The 24,442-nt window shown below is 41.7% G+C and overlaps 1 protein-coding gene across 1 annotated transcript; it reads right to left on the bottom strand.

Annotated features, from left to right (window-relative positions):
* Nucleotides 1–562: 562 nt before the first annotated feature.
* LOC115148893 (diacylglycerol O-acyltransferase 2) lies at nt 563–21,535 on the bottom strand. Its single transcript, XM_029691189.1, has 8 exons — nt 21,370–21,535; nt 14,995–15,126; nt 13,050–13,157; nt 8,849–8,919; nt 4,537–4,741; nt 3,954–4,128; nt 2,664–2,863; nt 563–2,203 (listed from the first exon to the last, which is right to left on the bottom strand). Exons 1-8 carry the CDS (start codon nt 21,407–21,409, stop codon nt 2,049–2,051), a joined length of 1,086 nt encoding a protein of 361 aa, XP_029547049.1. The 5' UTR covers nt 21,410–21,535; the 3' UTR covers nt 563–2,048.
* Between the last annotated feature and the right edge of the window lie 2,907 nt (nt 21,536–24,442).

Genomic DNA, 24,442 nt, shown 5'->3' with positions numbered 1-24,442 from the left:
GTGCCACCAACCTCCTGTGGAGCGGGACAACATTCCACAGGCCACAATCAACAGCCTGCTCAACTCTATGTGAAGGAGATGTGTTGTGCTACATGAGGCAAAAGGTGATCATACCAAATACTGACTGGTTTACTGATCCACGCCCCTACCTTTCTTTTAAAGTACCTGTGACCAGCGGATGATCTGTATTCCCAGTCATGTGAAATCCATAGATTAGTGACTAATGAATTTATTTCAATTGACGGATTTGCTATTATGAACAGTAACTCTGGAACTCGTAAAATCTTAGAAATTGTTGCATATTGAGTTTATATTTTTGTTCAGTGTATTTGTACTAATGTATGCATGCATGCATCTGTCCTTAGGACCTTTTTGTTTCTGTTGTCCTTATTTAAAATGTCTTTAGTTCAGTCCTTGAGCTGTTCTTGTCTAATGATGTTCTGTATTATGTCATGTTTTATGTTGACCCCAGGAAGAGTAGCTGTTGCTTCAGGGGATCCTAATAAAATACTAAAAAGATGCAATGTTGTTTCTATGGTGTGATGACAGGAAAAAATAAACATTTACTAAGACATGTTAAGTTTTATTCTAAAAACATAAAAAGTTAAATTTAAGTAGACAGATTTTGCTCAAGCTATTCATTCACAACATAAAGGCCTTGGCTGCTGTTAACTGCACATTAATTAAGAGAGTGAGATGTTTACTGCCCCTTTACAAGAAGTCAATGTTGAAGCTAGAAGAATTTACATTTCAAATGACACTTCTATTTAGCACTCATCACCAACCTCAACATTTCACCACATGGCAAAATAATTGTAGTGTTTTTATCTTGCATAATACACAAACAGTTCTGCACCTAAGATAATTGGCAGGATGATAGACTTGATACGCCCAGTAATTTATCTCAAACACTTCTTGGTAATTACCAGGGGAGTTTGACTTTTAACTCTAATCCAAATGTGTGATAGAAAAACCCTTATACTGTACATTTGCCGTTTTTCTCAATTGAGTAGAACCCCACAATAAGTGTTTTATTTTTACAAGGCATATGCTTTACAATCCCTTTCTTTTCATGACATTCATCACTGATCTGCCCTCTGTGTGGAGGAATAATTTTTCTTACATCAAAATCGTCAACAACTATAGTACATGGGGCATCAAGGCACAACACTCTCTGCAGCCCAGTCAATAAAAATGTGACATTGAAAAATTCCTAAGGCACATTTTAGAGAAATACCTCAGAGGGTTGTAACAAATACAAAAAGTGCATCAATATATTAATTTAAATTTAAAAAAGAAAAATTGTTCCGTTCAACAAGGGAGGACAGGTTTTTTCTTATTTACATAATACAATACTTAGTGGCATCATATAATCACATGTACACAATCTAAATCCATTAGAATTACTTCACCTTCCAGTTTCAATGAAGTACGCGTGTGCTGGGAGGGGACACCCATCAACTCTTTGGCTCGATTACCACACTATATTAACTTCTGATTGAGGCCATACCATTACAATTGCATTGTTTGTGCAGTTAACAAAAAATAAATAAAGGCCTCAAAACATCTGATATTGAACTTTTGTAGGGCCTAATATATGGGACTACATGGATACGAGGGAAACAAACATGGTGCTTGTTGTGTGTGTATAACCTTCTAGTGCCACCTAGTGGGAGTTCCACTGCACATGATCATATCTTATCAAACTATACTCCATCTCTTCTGTCATGGAACATATCTGGAAATGTGGCATACGCTGAAGAGACTCCATTTGGAGATATTCAAGTTAATCAACTTTGCTATTGGCAAGGACTAGGTCAGGGATCCTAAAACCTGCCATTTTCACCCTGAGTGGTGTAGGGACGTGAGCCTTGTATACTGGACGAGGATGAGAGCGCGGTGGGTTTATACACACACCCACAACTTTATGTATATCGATTGAATTCCAGAGACAATCAATCAGAGCCATGCACGTGAATGGGGTGTCGAGGCTGAACAAACAGCTGCCACAGTTCTGAGGTTCCGAGGTGGTCCTGCTCACTCTTTTCTCATTGGATGTGCAGGATGTCACTCTCTTTCAATCCGAAGCGGGTCTTATACTTGTCAAAGAGGCTCCTGAGGGACTTGATGTACATGGCATGGTACAGTTCCACCATAACCCGAGTAGGCTCCTCAACCTTTGGTACCGTGATCGGTTCACCCACTAAGAGAAGGGGGTAAAAATCAATATCTGCAAAATCAACTTTGACATCCAACTTTTTGGTTTGACGAACTGCAACGTTAAACATGGCCTCGATGCAGTGGAGAGAAAATGTTGACTGTGTGAATGGTTCTGTTAACACAGAGGCGCTAGAGTTGCCTTTGAACTGTAGTAACCATAACCCAACCTAGCATTGTAATTACTTAAGATTTTTACAGAAGGACAATAATCTACAGATCCTGGCTGACAGAACAATTTTTGAGTTGAGCATATATTTTGATAGATAAGATCGATAAGATAGATGGATAACAGGAGGCTGCTGAGGGGAGGGTGGCTCATAATAATGGCCAGGACAGAGCGAATAGCATCAAACACATGGACTGGATCTCTACCAGAAACTAAGTCATCCAGCACTAAATGCATTTGAGATACTTTCAGTGGGGTCTTGGAGAGGGTTTCTCACCGATGGTGGTGATGGGTTTATTGTAAGGCACCATTCCCCAGGAGTCGGAGAAGAGGCCACAGCCATGGAACAGACAGGGAGCAAATCCCAGAATCTTCTGCAGCCGCTTCTGAGCTAGCCGACACCAGGTTCCCTCCTCAAAGATCACCTGCTTGTACACATTGTTCTCCCCAAAGGAGTAGACGGGCACCAGGTCAGATCTGACAGAGAGCAAGGGTTTACATTAGTCTCCAGAAGTTACTCATAGGGCATAATGGATATAATCCGATCGCTGAATGATGAGCTGACTTGTTTTGGTGCTTCCCTGCTCTAATTATTTCAACATCTGTCATGAAAACGCATTATGAGGAATTTAGAAAGGAACCTTTGGGAAGCATTTAGCAAGTGTAACATTGGCCTACATGCCACTCGTCTTAGAGGGCCTAAAAATACGAGCCACTGACCCAGATACGTACTGTACATGCCAGGGGAAAATAGCAATCATGCATGTTATCGAAGTTTGTTATGAATGAGGGTCTATTCTACATAACATTTTATACAACCGCTAAGACACTATGAACCAGCGTATCTACAATCCACCATCAGACAATATTTATCACTGAAGTAGGCTTGTTTGGATAAGTTGAGCAAGTCAAAATGGCAGCCTAATGGGTCTGGAGTAGAGTGGGATTCCCAGTTAGTCTGATCTGGTCTATGCCAGCTCATCTACGCCAGCTCCCTCAGTCTGCCGAAACAGTGTTCTCAGGAGTCACAATCTGATGGAGTCTACCCTTTGGCCTTGACCTGGGTGTCTGTGTACTGTATGCCATGAGGAGCTCTGAGCAATTGAGGACCAATTACCACACGAGTAAGTATTTTTTGTGCCAATCAGGGTTGTGGTCAATTCCAATTAAATTCACTCATGAAGTGGAGAATTTACATTGAATTCAATATAATTTCAACAATCTTGAAATTAGACCATTTTGACTTTGAATTTAATTAGAATTCAATACTTGTAAATTTCACAGTGAACTTAGTATCACAAATTGACTGCAATTTAAATAATTTCAATATAGCTAGGCTGTCTGAACAATGACATGATTAGCCTGAAAGCCTGAGGAAATTGGAATTTGTATGTATCCCAGAAGAGTGGAGGCTGTTATAGCACCAAAGGGGGGACCAACTCCATATTAATGGCCATGATATTGGAATGAGATGTTCGACGAGCAGGTGACCACATACTATTGCTCATGTCGTGTACGTGTGTGGCCAGGATTTGTGTATGGCGGAATGTTTGTGCTCTACTCTCACCCTTGCTGGAGGGCCAGCCTCACAAAGCCCTTGCGGTTATTCAGGGTGACAGAATTCATGCCTGGAGCACAGTCCAGAGATTCTGCTGCTCCCCCGACAACGATGACCACTGCGTTGCCAGTTCCATTCTGAGAGAGGAGGTAGTCGATGGAGTTACGGTTCACTGGGCAGATACCTGACGCATGGGAGAGAATGGGGTTAGGCTCAGCAAATCACACATGGGCCCAAAGACCAAACCATAAAGTCGGTTTTCAGTAGACATTATTTAAGAGAAAATGCATACTGGTTGAGCACAGACACATATTATTGCTGTAAATTTTACATTACGCTGCAATACTACTCTAAATGACCAAATTAAGATAACCTGCACTGTTAGCTTTTGACAGAAGCAGCTCCCTACAATAGCGAGATCAGCAAATACAGGTTTGTAGACAGAGTCTGGCTGTTTCGTCCTGGCTGTGCAATAGGACAAAGCTCAGAGTTCTGCCAAATTACAGTCTGTAGATAAAGGGCTGTTATCAGCAGTTTAAAGAGAGAAGAGGTGGCCTCTTCGGAGGGACAAAACTCCCAGAAACAATCTCACCCCCAGACATGAGATAGTCTCTAAGGACTGGCATCCGGAAGTTTCCAGCCAGGGTGGCAAGAGAAGGCTTGATGCCCGGGAACTTCTTGGAGAATCCAGTGGCCTCAGTCCCGAAGTTACAGAAGGCTCCGAAAGAGAAGATCCCATGGGGGTGGTACCCAAAGATGTAGTTTCGGCTGGGCAGCAGGTTGTGTGTCTTGATGAGCTGGGGAAAAAAGATGACAAAAGAGACATGATTAGACTGTACTATCACACCAGTCTCAGAGGAGAGGAGGTTAAGAGGATGTGTTAAGACTATTTTCCTGAAATTGGAACAGCTTATCATTTTAGCCCTGATATGATGCATCTTTTGCGCTCAAGTAATAAAATAATTTACAGGCAAATAAGGCAATAAAATGTGCTGTGTGTCTGGGATGTTTACCTGCACGTTTCCACTAGTGTGAACAGTAGTGCCATTACAGAGATGCAATACTTCTGCCCTGCTAGAGCGGCCCCAGTCAACTGTAAATGCTGTTATTGTGAATTGGAAAGGTCTAAATCAAGTAACATTTTATTGGACACATACAAATGGTTAGCAGATGTTAATTGGAATGTAGCGAAATGCTTGTGCTTCTAGTTCCGACAGTGCAGTAATATCTAACAATTCCCCAATGACTACCTAATCACACAAATCTAAAAGGTATGGAATAGGAATATTTTTTTTTTATTTCACCTTTATTTAACCAGGTAGGCTAGTTGAGAACAAGTTCTCATTTGCAACTGAGACCTGACCAAGATAAAGCAGAGCAATTCGACACATACAACACAGAGTTACACATGGAATAAACAAAAACATAGTCAATAATACAGTAGGAAAAAAGAAAACAAAGTCTATATACAGTGAGTGCAAATGAGGTAAGATAAGGGAGTTAAGGCAATAAATAGGCCATGGTGGCAAAGCAATTACAATATAGCAATTAAACACTGGAATGGTTGATGTGCATAAGATAAATGTGCAAGTAGAGATACTGGGGTGCAAAGGAGCAAGATAAATAAATAAAAGTATGGGGAATATGTCCATATATTTATATGGATGAGCGATGACCGAGCGGCATAGGCAATAGATGGTATAAAATGCAGTATATACACGAGATGAGTAATGTAAGATATGTAAACATTATTACAGTGGCATTATTTACTGTGGCTAGTGATCCATTTATTAAAAGTGGCCAATGATTTGACTCTGTATGTAGGCAGCAGCCTCTCTGTGTTAGTGATGGCTGTTTAACAGTCTGATGGTCCAGCTTTGATGCACCTGTACTGACCTCGCCTTCTGGATGGTAGCGGGGTGAACAGGCAGCGGCTCGGGTGGTTCTTGTCCTTGATTATGGCGGCATTCGCACAACTGAAAGAGCGAACCACCACATTTAACCATGAAAAGATGACTGGGAATATGGCCGAATATAAACAGTTATTCCATCCGCAAGGCAATCAAACAAGCGAAATGTCGGTATAGGGACAAAGTGGAGTTGCAATTCAACAGTGGCAGGCCACACAAGCTCACAGAACGGGACCGCAGAGTGCTGAAGCGTGTAAAAATTGTTTGTCTTCGGTTGCAACACTCACTACCAAGTTCCAAACTGCCTCTGGAAGCAACGTCAGCACAAGAACTGTTTGCCGGGAGCTTCATGAAATTAAATGGGTTTCCATAGCCGAGCAGCTGCACACAAGCCTAAGCTCACCGTGCACAATGCCAAGCATCGGCTGGAGGGGTGTAAAGCTCGCCACCATTGGACTCTGGACCAGTGGAAACGCCTTCCCTGGAGTGATGAATCACTCTTCACCATCTGACAGTCCGACAGACGAATCTGGATTTGGCGGATGCCAGGAGAAAGCGACCTGCCCCAATGCAGTGTCAACTGTAAAGTTTGGTGGAGGAGGAATAATGGTCTGGGGCTGTTTTTCATGGTTTCGGAAAGTCCCCTTAATTCCAGTGAAGGGAAATCTTAACGCTACAGCATACGATGACATTCTAGATGATTCTGTGCTTCCAAATTGCCCAATGCCCATGTGCACAAAGAGAGGTCCATACAGAAATGCTTTGTCAAGATCAGTGTGGAAGAACTTGACTGGCCTGCACAGAGCCCTTACCTCAACCCCATCGACCGCCTTTGGGATGAATTGAAATGCCGACAGCGAGCCAGGCCTAATTGACCAACATTAGTGCCCGACCTCACTAATGCTCTTGTGACTGAATGGAAGTAAGTCCCTGCAGCAATGTTTCAACTTCTAGTGGAAGGCCTTCCCAGAAGAGTGGAGGCTGTTATTGCAGCAGAAGGGGTGCCAACTCCATATTAATTCCCATGATTTTGGAAGGAGATGTTCGATGAGCAGGTGTCCACATAATTTTGGTCATGTAGTGTACCTTTGATAAGCAGCTAGCCAGCTAGCTAATTTAAAATTGGCATTGGGGCTTTCTAAACTAATATCTGACGAACTCGGAAATATGAAGTTATTTCAGAATGAAAGTTAACTGGCTAGCGAATCATGCTTTGTGACATTGTTAGCTAGCCATCCTGGTGCACTCGATCTTTTATGAGCTGACTGCTCGTTCTAAATAGTATAATCTAATCTGTTCAAAAACAGTGGCAGCATGTGTAGCAGTGGTTATTGAGTTTTTGATATGCAAAAGTAAAATAGGTGTATTTATGCTGTTGCTCAAATCACTTTGAGAAAATATATATTTTTTTATAATAATAAAAAATTAAATCAGTAGTTCGAAATATATTCGATTATATTTCTGTCATGCTGCTTTGTTGACAACTCCAACCACCTTGCGCCCCGGGTATTCAGCCAATAACCGGCCACCGCTGTATTTGATAACATACATGCAATAAGTGGAAGAGAGAAGGAGACCTTGCTGGCACTGAAAGATGTAAGCCACCGTCCCTGCATGCACTGACACACTCACGCTGCCACCAGCCAGGCCTGACTACCAGCTGGCATCCAACTGCATTAGTTGCACGAGCTAAAACAAGTTAAGCAATCATTCATCTGAAACAGGATGTTGACATGTGAAGTATCTAATGTGTCTCAAGCCCTACCAATACCTGGCATACAGTGCGTCTTTGAGTCAGAAAACCCTACAATTGAAGCCCCTTAACTCCACATCACAAACAGCAGTAAACATCATCCTGGTTACCAACCCAAAGAATTACAATACTGTAAGTCTCTAATCGATGCAGAGACATGTTATCAAACACATCCATCTTATTCAGTTTGCATCAGAGCTACTTGATGCAAATAAGTGATCATCAAGCCACTCAGACAGAAACAGTCAGTGCTCAAAGTATGGATCACAAGCAGGGCCAAAGTTCAAGCTCCAGAGGCAACACACACTTGAATCCCCCCTGGCTGTTAACTGTCAATAATTGAGTCATGATGGTTAAGACTACCTTTCACCTTAATTCTTAAAACCGGTGACCATATCAAAGCTCTGGCTTCGCTTTAAGAGCCTTTGACTATACTTTCTATGTATGAGTGAAAGTGATTGTACGGTAAAACATTTATTGTAGGGTTAATGTTTCTAAAATGCTCCATTTTAAACACTTAAATCAAATAGCTGAACTGACTGAACTGAAGGACAACATAGCAGATATAATTTGAATGCTGTTGGTTCATTGATATTCATGAGGAGTGTGAAGGCATACAAACAACTCAGCTAATTCACTCCTTGGTCAGGAGGGCAGCGAGAGAAACTTGCCAAAAAATCTGAATGCAAAAAATTGCTTGCTGTTAGGACACCAAGAGAATGTGTCTCCCAACAATCTCCAGGTGCGGAGGAGCGAAATAATACAAATTGAAGAAAAAAAAATAACTCAGCAATGAGCTGTCACCTATCAGGTGGGGCAAAGCCTATCCTTTCAAACTCCTTATAGCATCGCCAGGGAACAGGAACCAACAGATGATACTGGATACAATCACAGATAAGGTTATCGTCAAGCTTGTGCTACAGCACACCATAATCAATAAAACATATTGATGCTCTTTAACTTTGTACCTGACCAGAAAAAGCACATTTTATCATCTGTACAGGCAGATGTTGTATTCCATCACAAATTTCCAGTTTGATAGCAAACCTAATTATCTGGCCTTATGACACCACATACACACTGACAAGTGAAAACCACCCTACTTTTATTTATTTATTTATTTATACATCCTCCACTATAAAGAGGTCAAGATGCTACAAAGCACTGAATGGTCCATCCCCAAATCACACATTCCACACACTATACCTTTAAAAATGTTAGGCCTATTTTTTTCCACTCACCCTGATGGGAAAGTAATCTCTGAAGTAAGTCCACACAGTCCAGTTCCTCACCCAAGAGGACCTCCTGCCACCTGAGAAAACCGAGGTAAAGGATAGATCTCCAGTCAGAATAATACTGAATCATGCAACCCACATAATGAATCATGTATATAAACAGTAACATAGTGCCAATTAACTCGGAAATTTGGACACACCTACTCATTCAAGGGATTTTCTTTAGTTTTACACATTGTAGAATAATAGTAAAGACATCAAAACTGTGAAATAGACATATGGAATCATGTATTAACCAAAAAAAAAGTGTTAAACAAATCAAAATATATGTTTGAAGAATACAAGTAGCCACCCTTTGCCTTGATGACAGCCTTGCACACTTTTGGCATTCTCTCAACCAGCTTCATGAGGTAGTCACCTGGAATGAATTTCAATTAACAGGTGTGCCTTGTTAAAAGTTAGTTTGTGGAATTTCTTTCCTTCTTAATGTATTTGAGCCAATCAGTTGTGTTGTGACAAGGTAGGGTTGGTATACAGAAGATAACCCTATTTGGTAAAAGACCAAGTCCATATTATGGCAAGAAGAGCTCAAATAAACAAAGAGAAATGACAGTCCATTATTCATTTAAGACATGAAGGTCTTTGAAAGTTTCTTCAAGTACAGTCACAAAAACCATCAAGCGCTATGATGAAACTGGCTCTCATGACGACCGCCACAGGAAAGAAAGACCCAGAGTTACCTCTGCTGCAGAGGATATGTTCATTAGAATAATTGCACATTCAGATTGCAGCCCAAATAAATGCTTCACAGAGTTCAAGTAACAGACACATCTCAACATCAACTGTTCAGAGGAGACTGCGTGAATCAGGCCTTCATGGTTGACTTGCTGCAAAGAAACCACTACTAAAAGGACACCAAAAAGAAGAGACTTGCTTGGTCCAAGAAACACAAGCAATGGACATTAGACTGGTGGAAATCTGTAATTTGGTCTGATGGATTTTTGGTTACAACTGCCGTGTCTTTGTGAGACGCAGGGTAGGTGAGCGGATGTTCTCCGCATGTGTGGTTTCCACTGTGAAGCATGGAGGAGGTGTGAGGGTACTTTGCTGGTGACACTGTCAGCGATTTATTTAGAATTCAAGGTCACAGTTAAGCAGCATAGCTACCACAGCATTCTGCAGCGATACGCCATCCCATCTAGTTTGTGCTTAGTATGAGAGTGATGGAGTGCTGCATCAGATGACCTGGCCTCCACAATCACCTGACCTCAACCCAATTGACATGGTTTGGGATGAGTTGGACCGCAGAGTGAAGAAAAAGCAGCCAACAAGTGCTCAGCATATGTGGGAACTTCTTCAAGACTGTTAGAAAACTATTCCAGGTGAAGCTGGTTGAGAGAATGCTAAGAGTGTACAAAGCTGTCATTAAGGCAAAGTGTGGCTACTTTGAAGAATCTAAAATATTATTTAAACAAATCTAACACTTTTTTGGTTACTAAATTTCATAGTATTGATGTCTTCACTATTATTCTAAAATGTAGAAAATAGTGAAACTAAAGAAAAACCCTTGAATGAGTAGGTGTGTCACACACATACGTTCAAAAGTTTGGGGTCACTTAGAAATGTCCTTGTTTTTGAAAGAAAAGCACATTTTTTGTCCATTTAAAATAATATCAAATTGATATGAAATACTGTGTAGACATTGTTAATGTTGCAAATGACTATTGTTGCTGGGAACTGCTGATTTTTAGTGGAATATCTACATAGTCGTAAAAAATAAATAAAATAATCTGCCATTTTCAACAATATCAATGTCAACACTGTATTTCTGATCAATTTGATGTGATTTTAAATGGACAAAGAAAATAAAAAAAGTGCTTTTCTTTCAAAAACAAGGACGTTTCTAAGGGACTCAACTTTTGAACAGTAGTGTATGTATATAAACTCAGCAAAATAATAATTCGTAAAGATCCAAATAACTTCACAGATCTTCATTGTAAAGGGTTTAAACACTGTTTCCCATGCTTGTTCAATGAACCATAAACAATTAATGAACATGCACCTGTGGGATGGTCGTTAAGACACTAACAGCTTACAGACGGTAGGCAATTAAGGTCACAGTTATGAAAACTTAGGACACTAAAGAGGCCTTTCTACTGACTCAGGGTCCCTGTTCATCTGCGTGAACGTGCCTTAGGCATGCTGCAAGGAGGCATGAGGACTGCACGTGGCCAGGGCAATAAAATTGCAATGTCCATACTGTCAGACGCTTAAGACGGCACTACAGGGAGACAGGATGGACAGCTGATTGTCCTCACAGTGGCAGACCACATGTAACAACACCTGCACAGGATCGGTACATCCGAACATCACACCACGGGACAGGTACAGGATGGCAACAACTGCCCGTATTAAACCAGGAACTCACAATCCCTCCATCAGTGTTCAGACTGTCCGCAATAGGCTGAGAGAGGCTGGATTGAGAGCTTGTCGGCCTGTTGTAAGGCAGGTCCTCACCAGACATCACCGGCAACAACGTCGCCTATGGACCAGACAGGACTGGCAAAAAGTGCTCTTCACTGACGAGTCGTGGTTTTGTCTCACCGGGGGTGATGGTCGGATTCGCGTTTATCGTTGAAAGAATGAGTGTTACACCGAGGCCTGTACTCTGGAGCGGGATCGAATTGGAGGTGGAGGGTCCGTCATAGTCTGGGGCGGTGTGTCACAGCATCATCGGACTGATCTTGTTGTCATTTCAGGCAATCTCAACACTGTGCGTTACAGTAAAGACATCCTCCTCCCTCATTTGGTACCCTTCCTGCAGGCTCATCCTGACATGACCCTCCACAAATTTCTTGTTAACAAACTATAGTTTTGGCAAGTCGTTTAGGACATCTACTTTGTGCATGACAAGTAATATTTCCAACAATTGTTTACAGACAGATTATTTCACTGTATCACAATTCCAGTGGGTCAGACGTTTACATACACTAAGTTGACTGTGCCTTTAAACAGCTTGGAAAATTGCAGAAAATTATGTCATGCTTTAGAAGCTTCTGATAGGCTAATTGACATCATTTGAGTCAATTGGAGGTGTACCTGTGGATGTATTTCAAGGCCTACCTTCAAACTCCGTGGCTCTTTGCTTGACATCATGGGAAAAATCCAAAGAAAAAAAAGAGAGTGACCAAGAATCCGATGGTCACTGACAGAGCTCTAGAATTTCTCTGTGGAGATGGTTGTCATTCTGGAAGGTTATCCCATCTCTACAGAACTCCACCAATCAGGCCTTTATGCTAGAGTGGCCAGACGGAAGCCACTCAGTAAGACACATGACAGTCCGCTTGGAGTTTGCCAAAAGGCACCTGAAGACTGAGACCATGAGAAACAAGATTCTCTGGTCTGATGAAACCAAGGATTAACTCTTTGGCCTGAATGCCAAGCATCCCGTCTGAAGGAAACCTGGCTCCACCGTAGGGATGTTGCATGGTGGTGGCAGCATCATGCTGTGGGGATGTTTTTCAGCGGCAGGGACTGGGAGACTAGTCAGGATTCAGACAAAGGTAAACAGAGCAAAGTACAGAGATCCTTGATTAAAACCTGCTCCAGAGCAAGTTTCTGAATGTCCTTGAGTGGCCCAGCCAGAGCCCGGACTTGAACATCCCTGGAGAGACCTGAAAATAGCTGTGCAGCAATGCTCCGCCTCCAACCTGACAGAGCTTGAGAGGATCTGCATAGAAATGGGAGAAACTTCCCAAATACAGGTGTGTCAAGCTTGTAGCGTCATACCCAAGAAGACTCAAGGCTGTAATCGCTGCCAAATGTGCTTCAACAAAGTATTGAGTAAAGAGTGAATACTTATTTAAAATGTGATATTTCCGGGTTTTTATTTGTAATAAATTAGCAAAAATTTCTAAACCTGTTTTTGCTTCGTCATTATGGGGTATTGTGTGTAGATTGTTTTTTCCCTCAATTTAATACATTTTACAATAAGGCTGTAACCTAACAACATGTGGAAAAAGTCAAGGGGTCTGAATCTTTGAAGGCACTGTATAGAAAGGCACAATTAAACCACAATAGGGCAACGGCAGCCATTAGGTTAAGCAAGGAACCGGAAGGCTGCCAGTTCAAATCCCAGGGTTGACAGGGAAAAACCATCTCAACCGGACCAGTATTAAGAGCCGGTTTGAGTGACCGTGGTACTTGCCTTGTTTGGGGGTGTTCCAGTCAAAGATTAGCCAGGTAGTGTACATGGCAGCGATCACCCAGAGGTCTGTGCAGAACATGTAGATTAACAGCACCGTGCAGCTGATGCCTATGTGGTCGGATAGGATGAGAGAGAGCAGAGGAACAGTTATTCAGCACCTGCACTGTACCACACTTCACTAAATATTTATTTTTCAAATGCAACATTCTCCTTATTTCCACACTAACACCAGAAATGTATACTGCAATCTGAAACTCTGGGACTAACAGAAACATCCCTACGGCCCACCAATTAATCATTTATTCTCCGAAAATATCTCTTGTAATAAGAGAGAGAGAGAGAGAGAGAGCTTACAGGCTTGATGTCCTTGTTGGAGACTTACAATATGAGACCACAGGGCCACTATATCCTTCAGTAACTACAATACTGAACAAAAATATAAAAACACAACATGCAACAATTTCTAAGATTTTACGAGTTACAGTTCATTTAAGGAAATCAGTCAATTGAAATAAATTCATTTGGCCCTAATCTATGGATTTCACATGAATGGGAATACAGATATGCATCTGTTGGTCGCAGATACATGCCCCTACCTTTTTTTTAAGGTATCAGAAAACCAGTCAGTAACTGGTGTGACCACCACTTGCCTCATGCAGCACAACAGATCTTCTTCGCATAGGTTTGATCAGGCTGTTGATTGTGGACTGTAGAATGTTGTCCCACGCCTCTTCACTGGCTGTGCAAAGTTGCTGGATATTTGCGGGAAATGGAACACACTGTTGTACACATAGATTGAGCATCTCAAACATGCTCAATGGGTGACATGTCTGGCGAGTATTCAGGCAAAGGAAGAACTGGGACATTTTCAGCTTCCAAGAATTGTGTACAGATCCTTGCGACATGGGGCCGTGCATTATCATGCTGAAGCATGAGGTGTTGGTGGTAGATGAATGGCACAACAATGGGCCTCAGGATCTCATCACTCCATCTCTGTGCATTCAAATTGCCATCGATAAAATGCAACTGTGTTCATTGTCAATAGCTTATGCCTGCCCATACCATAACCCCACCATGGGACACTGTTCACATCGTTGACATTAGCAAACCGCTCGCCCACACGACGCCATACACGCCGTCTGCCCAGTACAGTTGAACTGGGATTTATCTGTGAAGAGCACACTTCTCCAGCATGCCAGTGGCCATCGAAGGTGAGCATTTTCCTACTGAAGTCAGTTATGATACTGAACTGCAGTCAGGTCAAGACCCCGGTAAGGACGACGAGCACGCAGATCAGCTTCCCTGAGACGGTTTCTGACAGTTTGTGCAGACATTCTTTGGTTGTGCAAACCCACAGTTTAATCAGCTATCCAGGTGGCTGGTCTCAGACATTCCTGCAGGTGAAGTAGCCGGCTGTGGAGGTCCTGGGCTGGCGTGGTTACACGTGGTCTGCGGTTGTGAGGCCGGTTGGACGTACTGCCAAATTCTCTAAACGACATTGGTGGCGGCTTATGGAGAGAATTGGACATTCAGTTATCTGGCAACAGCTATGTTGGACATTCCTGCAGTCAGCATGCCAATTGCACGCGCCCTCAAAACTTGGGTCATCTCTGGCATTATGTTGTGACAAAACTGCACATTTTAGAGTGGCCATTTATTGTCCCCAGCACAAGGTGCACTTGTGTAATGATCATGCTGTTTAATCAGCTTCTTGATATGCCACACCTGTTATGTGGATGATTACCTTGGCAAAGGAGAAATGCTCACTAACAGGGATGTAAACAAATTTGTGCACAACATTTGAGAGAAAAAAGCTTTTTGTGCATATGGAACATTTCAATCTTTTATTTCAGCTCATAAAACATAGGACCAACACTTGACATGTTGCGTTTATATTTTTGTTCATTGTAGTTAGAGCCACACAGAGATCCAGTCACATACTCACCCATGGCAAGGAAGGAGATGACCCACTGAAGAACTGCGATGACCTGAAGGTGTTTCTCCATCTTGGATCGAAGGGCAGGCCATGGAGGGGAGGGCAGGTCCTGCAGGGACGAGAGGATGCTATAGCCTGTGCCTAGAGAAGATAGACAGGGTCAGACAGGGTCAGAAATGAGTCATACTGTACAGTACAAAATATCCACATCAATCGATTAAGTCACAGTTGCAGTCAGTGAGAAGACTAGAATATGAAAATAATAAACTGTCAATCCTTTTCCCAGCTTCTCAGTCTGTCAAATACACAGAAACACACAATGGACATTAGATTAGACACTAGAGAGAAAATTAACAAAATGTTCATCCCTTACAAAGCTCCGTGATCAAACAGACCACAAGCAATAAACAAATCACAGATCACGTGAAATTCCTCATGCCACTGCAATTGCTATAGAGACAGAGCCACCATGGTCTGATCACTACTCATAAAGAGTAGAGCCACAGTCCTGACAGCTACATGTACACTGAGTGTACAAAATATTAAGGACACCTTCCTAATATTGAGTTGCACCACCCCTTTTGCCCTCAGAACAGCCTTAATTAGTCGGCCCATGGACTCTACGAGGTGTCGAAAGCATTCAACAGGGATGCTGGCCCATGTTGACGCCAATGCTTCCCACAGTTGTGTCAAGTTTGCTGGATGTCCTTTGGGTGGTGGACTATTCTTGATACACAGGGGAAGCTATTGAGTGTGAAATATCCAGCAGTTTTGCAGTTCTTGACACACTCAAACCAGTGCACCCGGCAAATCTTGTATCTTGCCCATTCACTCTCTGAATGGCAAACATACACAATCCATGTCTCAATTGTCTCAAGGCTTAAAAATGCTTCTTTAACCTGTCTCTTGCCCTTCATTATGACTTTACACCCCATGATATATTGTGGATTGAGAGTTAACTGTCTAAGATGGGAAGACCTCTCCCCATAATAAAGCACCGCTCTGCCTTCTTAACAACAAGGCAGGTCCTACAGGCCCTAGTTTTGTCACACCTGGACTACTTCCCAGTCGTGTGGACAGGTGCCACAAAGAGGGACTTGGGAAATTTACAACTGGCCCAGAACAGGGCAGCATGACTGCCCCTTAAAATGTACATGCAGAGCTAAAATGTATAATATGCATGTCAATCGCTCATGGCTCAAAGTAGAAGAGAGACCGACGTCATCACTACTTGTTTTTGTAAGAATGTTTAATGCGCCGAGCTGCCTGTTTAAACTACTAGCACACAGCTCGGACACCCATGCAAACCCCGTAAGACATGCCACCGGAGGTCTCTTCAAGTCCAGAACAGACTATGGGAGGTGCACAGTACTGCATAGAGCCATGGAACTTTATTCCACATCAAGTAACTCACGCAAGCAGTAAAATCTGATTTAAAAAGCAGATAAAAATACACCTTATGGAACAGCGAGGACTGTGAAGAGTTACACAGGTATAAACACACACGTACACCTGTATTGTGTGGCGTAGTAGAGTAGTGGCCAGAGGGCACACACTTAATGTATTGTTGATTTAACAAGTGACATCAATAAGGGGTCATAGCTTCTTTCATCTGGATTCACCTGGCCAGTCTGATGGAACGAGCAGATGTCCTTAAAACCTATTAAACTCTGAACCCCCCCCCCCGGTGGCATTTTCTAAATGACGCAAAATATTGTATAATACCCTCAATGTACATTTCGGTTCCAAAACTATTAGTCTTAAAAACACATGCTTAGTACTGTAAGAAAGGTAAGAACTGTGGGATTCAGATACATGTTTCTACTACAGAGCCTGATGCAGCAAACCAAACAAAACTTTGTCTTATAGGAATGATATACATTTGAAGTTAAATCTGAAGTATATCTATCCATTGATGTAAATATATGCCTGATTCCCAGTTCATCCACTAGACAGCAGTAGGAGGCCACATCATGCATCTTGGCTACTTGGTCTGGTTTGGGTAGTGAGTCACTGTGCCAAAATGGCTGAAAGGATTTTTAAGCCTTTAAATGACCTTAGCAAATCTGGGCTTTGAGGTTCTGGAGTTTTTAAAATATATTTTAAATAAGATAGACAGGTGAAGAAACTTCAAAACGACTTTTCCCATTCACTTTTCCTATTGTAAACAATGAGCAAGCAAAAAGGCACATGTGGAAGATGCATACAAGGCAATGTGGATGGAAAAGGAAATGCAATGCTTTACAATGACCATCAGGGTGGACCCTTTCCATGCATACTAATTGTTAGCACTTTGTGAGACTTGACCTACAGTGCATACTATATGAATATGTCCCATAGCGCATGATTTATGGCCTTTATGGGGTTCGATTTAAAAAAAGACCTGTAGCTTCAAATGATATGTCACACCGGGCCCTGTACACGGCCCAAAACAACTGCTCAGAGTTTAACTGGTTAATGTTTTGTACAGTACCAGTCAAACGTTTGGACACCTTCTCATTCCATGTTTCCTTCATTTTGACTATTTTCTACCTTGTAAAATAATAGTGAAGACATCAAAACTATGAAATAACACATATGGAATCATGTAGTAAGAAAAAAAAAGTGTTAATAAACAAATCAAAATACATTTTATATTTGAGATTCTTCAAAGTAGCCACCCTTTGCCTTGATGACAGCTTTGTGCACTCTTGGCATTTTCTCAACCAGCTTCATGAGGTAGTCACCTGGAATGCATTTCAATTAAGAGGTGTGCCCGGTTAAATTTAATTTGGGGAATTTCTTTCCTTCTTAATGCATTTGAGCCAATCAGTTGGGTTGTGACAAGGTACAGTAGACAGCCCTATCTGGTAAAATACCATACCCATATTATGACAAGAATAGCTCAAATAAGCAAAGAGAAATTACAGTTCCTCATTACTTTATAGACATGAAGGTCAGTCAATACGGAACATTTCAAAAACGTTTAAAGTTTCTTCAAGTGCTATGATGAAACTGGTTCTCATGATGACCGCCACAAGAAAGGAAGACCCAGAGTTACCTCTGCTGCAGAGGATAAGTTCATTAGAGTTACCAGCCTCAGAAATTGCAGCCCAAATAAATGCTTCACGGAGTTCAAGTAACAGATACATCTCAACATCAACTGTTCAGAGGAGACTGTGGGAATCAGGCCTTCATGGCCAAATTGCTGCAAAGAAACCACTACTAAAGGACACCAATGACAAGAAGAGACTTGCTTAGGCCAAGAAACACGAGCAATGGACATTAGACCGGTGGAAATCTGTCCTTTGGTCTGATGAGTCCAAATTTGAGATTTTTGGTTCCAACCGCCATGTCTTTTTTGTGACACGCAGAGTAGGTGAACGGATGATCTCCGCATGTGTAGTTCCCACCGTGAAGTATGGCGGAGGCGGTGTGATGGTGCTTTGCTGGTGACAGTCTGCGATTTATTTCGAATTCAAGGCACACTTAACCAGCATGGCTACCACAGCATTCTGCAGCGATACGCCATCCCAAATGGTTTGCGCTTAGTGGGACACTCATTTGTTTTTCAACAGGACAATGACCCAACACACCTCCAAGCTGTGAGAGGGCTATTTGACCAAGAAGGAGAGTGATGGAGTGCTGCATCAGATGACCTGGCCTCCACAATCACCTGACCTCAACCCAATTGAGATGGTTTGGGATGAGTTGGACTGCAGAGTGAAGGAAAAGCAGCCAATAAGTGCTCAGCATATGTGGGAACTCCTTCTGGAATGCTTTTCCAACAGTCTTGGTGAAGCTGGTTGAGAGAATGCCAAGAGTGTGCAAAGCTGTCGTCAAGGCAAAGGGTGGCTACTTTTATTCTAAAATATTTTTGATTACAACATGATTCTGTGTGTTATTTCATAGTTTTAATGGTCTTCACTATTATTCTACAATGTAGAAAATAGTAAAAATAAAGAAAAACCCTTGAATGAGTTGGTGTCCAAACTTTTGACTGGTTCTGTATATCAGTGGTGGTCAGTGCCGTTTAATGAGCATGGCCTTATTTCCATTACAGCATATTGGATGACTGTCATTCATATTCCATTCACCCAGCTCAATGTAACATCGATAGGTTTAGGCTACTACCCATGATACTCTATTTTTTCCCATACCCATCATGAGGTTGCTACTGTACAACCTAACCAATGAATGAAAGTTTATTACGTAGGTGCACAGGTTGAGAGACATTTTTTTTTAGTAATCAGGGTGACAGACTGACACATTCAATACCGCATTGCACAGTCTTGCCTGCATCTAGCTGATCTAGGGCATAATCATTAGTCTAACAGTTGCAAAATAGTTTCTATTGGACAAATTCAGATTTGTTTGTCCCGGTTTCATTCCTTTTAAGAATTGTTTTCTGCAAAGAATAGGCGGAATGAATACACCTCTGATCACACGCAAGCACAGTTCACTTTCATAGCAGCCCTATTCAAACAGTATGATCACCTTGCTTGTTGTATTCCTTCTCGCATATACACATTCTTCCTCTCACCTTTTCCCCTTCACTTGTGGACTTCAGTGCACAATACATCAGCTGTCTGTGACCAGGCGAAAAAACCTTTCCAAGCCAAAGCTTCAAATATCATAACTGTTACACACAGCCTACATCATTGTCACCATATTATCTAACGTCATAGTCAACGTAGCTAGTAGACCTAACGGGTTAGTAAACCTGCTAGAATTATGCAGTACAATGTACAGTCAGCAAGCAGTTTAGAAGTTACACTGGCGGGCCTGGTGGCAATACATTTATAAAACCAAAAGCTTACCTTTGAAGACTTCCAGTGTTGGATAGCCATAGCCAGCTAGCTAACATAGCATCAATCTCTGTTGAGTAGGCTGAACTAGCTACCTGTATTTGCTAGCTAAGTAAGTGAAAAAAATACAAAGGAAATTGCTAGCCCTCTCTCGCTTCTCCTTAATTTTTGAAGACATTAATTTGCTCAAAACTGTTCAACTATAGTCTTCCTCTAGGAGTCCACTACTCACCACATTTTATGCAGTGTAGTACTAGCTAGCTGTAGCTTATGCTTTCAGTACTAGATTTATTCTTCGATCCTTTGATTGGGTGGACAACATGTCAGTTCTTGCTGCAAGAGCTCTGATAACTTCTGAAGGACATCCTCCAACCTGTCATAATTACTGTGTAAGTCTACGGAAGGGGCTGAAAACCTTGAGCCTCCTCGGTTTTGTATTGAAGTCAATGTACCCAGAGGAGGACGGAAACTAGCTGTCCTCCGGCTACACCATGGTGCTACCCTACAGTGCCGTTGAGGCTACTGTAGACCTTCATGGCAACACAGTGTGTTTTAATAAATAATTTGATGATATATTTATTATTGTTACCTAAAAAGAATCATTTTAATGTCTCACTATTTTTTTTTTTTAATCCACTGAGGATAGTCCTCCACTGATGTATATAGGAGAAGTGACAGACCAGAACAAGAGTGAGCCACTGAGGGGACACTGCTTAATCTATTCAAGCTCATAGTGCCTTATCATCAGATCTTTCCCATGCCACGGGACAACACAACCACGTAAACCCATCTTAATGGACTAAATAACACTGCGTCATGCTGTCAAACAAAAAACACTGTCCGTTCTGCGCTCTGGCCCACACTTGCATAATTAAGTCAATAATGCTAAGGCGTTCAAAATCAGGGCTACTGGGCAGTATCAGCCTCAGGGAGTCAAAGACTTGATGTAGACTAGTAATACTACACAGTGAATCAGTCACTGACCTTACATCTTTCCCCTTACCGGGCAGCATTCAGCAGGGCACAACGTTGTGGAAAGTTGCTGATATAAATATGTTATGTTGAACAAACTTGAGCCTCTCTGGCATGTAGAATAAATTAACTTGTCTGCCCTATTCATGATATGTACTGTATAGCTTCAACGTTCACATTTGCCTACTGAACTTGGCCCTGGTGTACACTTTCACTTCTCTTCCTTCACAGATCAGACCCCTAAAAAAAATATACAAGCAACATGTATGAAAACCATTGTGCCCAAATACACTCTTCACCACACACCAATGTGTTGGCTTATCTGATGTCTTTCAGAACAAATGGCTTACATGACAATGAGGTATTGCATCCACAACAAACAGCATCCCAACAAACTTCTGATTATGTTTTGGGCTGCCATAGTTCTGTCATATTTGAATGTTTTGCAAGCTGCTTCTTCATCTCACGAAAGCTGATTACACGTCAACACAGGATTTGGAATATAGTGGAGATGATCCAATTATCAAATGACTGCCGATTATCAAATGACTGCCGCTTGATAGGATGACTGAAGTCTGTGTGCAATTTGTTTGCAGTGCATTTTGAACGAGGGTGCATATCTTACCTTTTAGGGCACCGGAGTAGGCAGCAAGTATGGTCTTCATAACTGTGGCCCCGGGAATAAACAGATTACAAGACGTGGAAATACTTGCTGCTTTAAAGTTTGGTAACTCTACAGCTCCTCTATCATGACTGCCTTCCACTGTACTGAATTGAAGCACCGAGCGCGCATTTAACCGGTATGGGAGGAGCCAGTCACAGTCAGTATGGGAGGGGGTGGGAGGTGTATTTTTATTTACAAACCGATGCGCTCCTGGAAAATAACCTAAGTGGATGCGAATTTGGCACTGTCTAACTAACACTTGGGCCTGAAGGAGGCAGGCACCGTTAACACTGAACGGGCTCTGTCACTGTCCCACGGTGTGTATTTACTGGACAGTCACGTGATGTCGGCAGCGATCAACGGTTTGTGTTTTGACCATTTCCATCATATCTGACAGACCGCCCCGCTATGAAATTCTTATAGATGTTTTACTTTTAGCACCACCCTTACAAAAAAAGATTGCCGTTTTTAAACTGCAGTAATAGTGCAGTAACTGCAGTCGTCTGTGGTATTTTGGACGCAGTAATTGCAGAATAACTACAGTGTACTGCAGTTGAACTGCAGTTAAACAGCACACTAACTGCAGTTACACTGCAAAATTACTGCAGTAAAAAAACTGTTATTTTGGACGCAGTATTTGCAGCATACTGCAGTTATACTACACTCTAACTGCAGTTATATTGCAGTGTACTGCGGTTATACTACACTCTGACTGCAATCTTTTTTCGTAAGGGCATTAAAGCTGAACATGTCAAACATGCTTAACAGGTCACTATGGTTAGCCAATGCCTAGTTGTTTAGGCTACTTTACGAGACAGGATTAGAAAGATGGCCACACAAGACACTTTTAGCCTACCTGGTAGAATAATTGACATGAGCAGTCAAGCTGAGGAAACAAGGGTAAATGTCACCAATCACTTGAACATATTTTTGTTAGGCAAGTTAGAATTCTCACAAGGGGTCTAAGGAACAGAAAAGAGGACATGAGTTGCATGTTGGTAAAGAGACAGCCTTTCACTGCTCTTGAGTATGGTTTTATATTTTTCCTCAAAGAGTGTGACTTTATTGTATTGAGAAGGTAATATCAACATGTTCAGAAACAAATCAAGGAATCCATCAAGCTGTTGTTCAATTTGATTTAATAGCACATTGAGCCATGGCATAGAAATGTCCCCCTGGCTTTTCGGTTGGTCCGTGTGCAGATGGGCAACTGTCGACAGTATATTGTGCAAGGCCCTGGTCAGTTCAGTGCCCTCCCCTGAGTGTTTCAGTTTCTGGCAGAGACTCCAGAAGCACTGCCTTTCAACCACTACCTCGTTGCCAAGCCTGGCAAACACACAGAACACATAGAAAGAACACATAGAACGGAAACCACTCGACAAGATTTGACACTGCCCACTGTGGACACATACTAAGCCATCTAAGATATTTTCTGTACAGTAGGCCTACAGTACATGAAATCGAAAATGCTCTTCTCAGATATTGCAAGTACATGTAACTTTATCATGCCCCTGATTCATTAAGGTCCAAAGAGTTGATCAGGCAATGCCAACAGAGATGGGGTAATGGCCACAGTCTAGACACACAGAAATCAAATGGGATCAGAATCAATGCATTTGGCTGATATCTACTGTACTGTCGTTGACCCTTGAGCATTTTGATTTTGGTATCAACTCATTACAACCCATCTGGGTGGTGTTCCAGTTTTTTTGAAAGTGTTATATGCCTTTATGACACCCTCATAGGTGTCATGATCTGTTATGATGCACTGGTAGGGTTTCAGTCATAGCCACAGGAAGTTGTTTGGGAGTGCTGTGAAAAGATATTTTGCCAGCGCTGAAGACGTCTATATTGGTCCACTAATACAGGACTAGTAAAGGATTGTATGTGAGTGTTTACCAGCATTTGTAACTTGAGTCTGATAATTATCTGTACAAAACAGATAATCTGATAATACTTGAGGAATATGAAAATACTTGCTTGATATATGTTTTCCAGTTTCTTGAAATACTTTGCAAACGCAACTTATTTCTATGTGAAAACTTAAATGGTCTATTCATTCCTTTTCCATTTTAAGTAGACACTCTTATCCAGAGCAACTTACAGTAGTGAATGCATATATTTTCACACTTTTTCATACTGGTCCTCCATCGAACCCACAACCCTACTGTAGCATTGCAAGCGCCATGCTCTACCAACTGAGCCACATCATCACATCATCACAAACCACTTGATGTCTAAATTTACTCAATTACTGTATTGTGCATTGTTTTTCTTCATGATGATGAAAAGTCTACAGGTACAAACCTATATGACCAGCCTATGTACAATACAGTAATGTATATTTACATTAAGTGGTTTGTAAGGATGTTAAATTAATACTGCACAGAAAGTGGCTGTTTTCCATGTTATTTGATCAAGAAAAATATTTCATTTGGTGTGGATGTTTTGTGTCCTTGCCCATAACTTTGCACCTGTAAATGTTTGAGGACAGGGTTTTGTTCTTTCTGGATTCCATTAGAATGACAATCACATAGAAAGGGACAGGGCAACAACTCTTACAATTACAACTATTGAATCCTGCAAGATACTGTTCTTAATTATACGACTAACTATTTTGCCAAAGCTGAGATGCTGACATTTTTGTTGTTGTTGCATGCTCTACAGATGTCTACATCAGTCCACTAATACGAATAAAGGCCCAGTGCACTACTTTTGTGAAAGATTGTCCCCCCCCAAAAAAAGTATTTTTTTATTTTATTGACATTTTTCAGGGGGTGCTGTAGCAGAAAGATATGGGGTGTATCGTGAACACAAGTGTTATTACACTCTATACTTTTAACCTTAAAAATAAGTGCATAGTGCAATTACCCTGACCTGATTACGGATAATCCTGAATGAATCCTGAATAATGATCAGTAAGACAATTACAGACACAGAAATGTCATACCACCACCCCCCCCATTTCTTTTTTTGACCTCCCTTATTAGTGTAATGGTGAGAGGTTAGAATGTCTTGGGGGTATGATATTAGT

Source organism: Salmo trutta, chromosome 15 (genome assembly GCF_901001165.1).
Source record: "Salmo trutta chromosome 15, fSalTru1.1, whole genome shotgun sequence".
Classification (NCBI taxonomy): domain Eukaryota; kingdom Metazoa; phylum Chordata; class Actinopteri; order Salmoniformes; family Salmonidae; genus Salmo; species Salmo trutta.
The sequence above is the reverse complement of the archived record's forward strand: the minus strand, read 5'-3'. Positions and strand labels throughout refer to the sequence as shown.

What these genes read in the sequence shown, in the direction of transcription:
- LOC115148893 (XM_029691189.1), bottom strand. Translation starts at nt 21,409, where the DNA reads ATGAAGACCATACTTGCTGCCTACTCCGGTGCCCTAAAAG. An exon ending in CTGGAACACCCCCAAACAAG is followed by an intron (nt 8,920 to 13,049) that starts GCAAGTACCACG and finishes CGGTTTTCTCAG; the next exon opens with GTGGCAGGAGGTCCTCTTGG. An exon ending in AGGCTGGCCCTCCAGCAAGG is followed by an intron (nt 2,864 to 3,953) that starts GTGAGAGTAGAG and finishes GCTCTCTGTCAG; the next exon opens with ATCTGACCTGGTGCCCGTCT.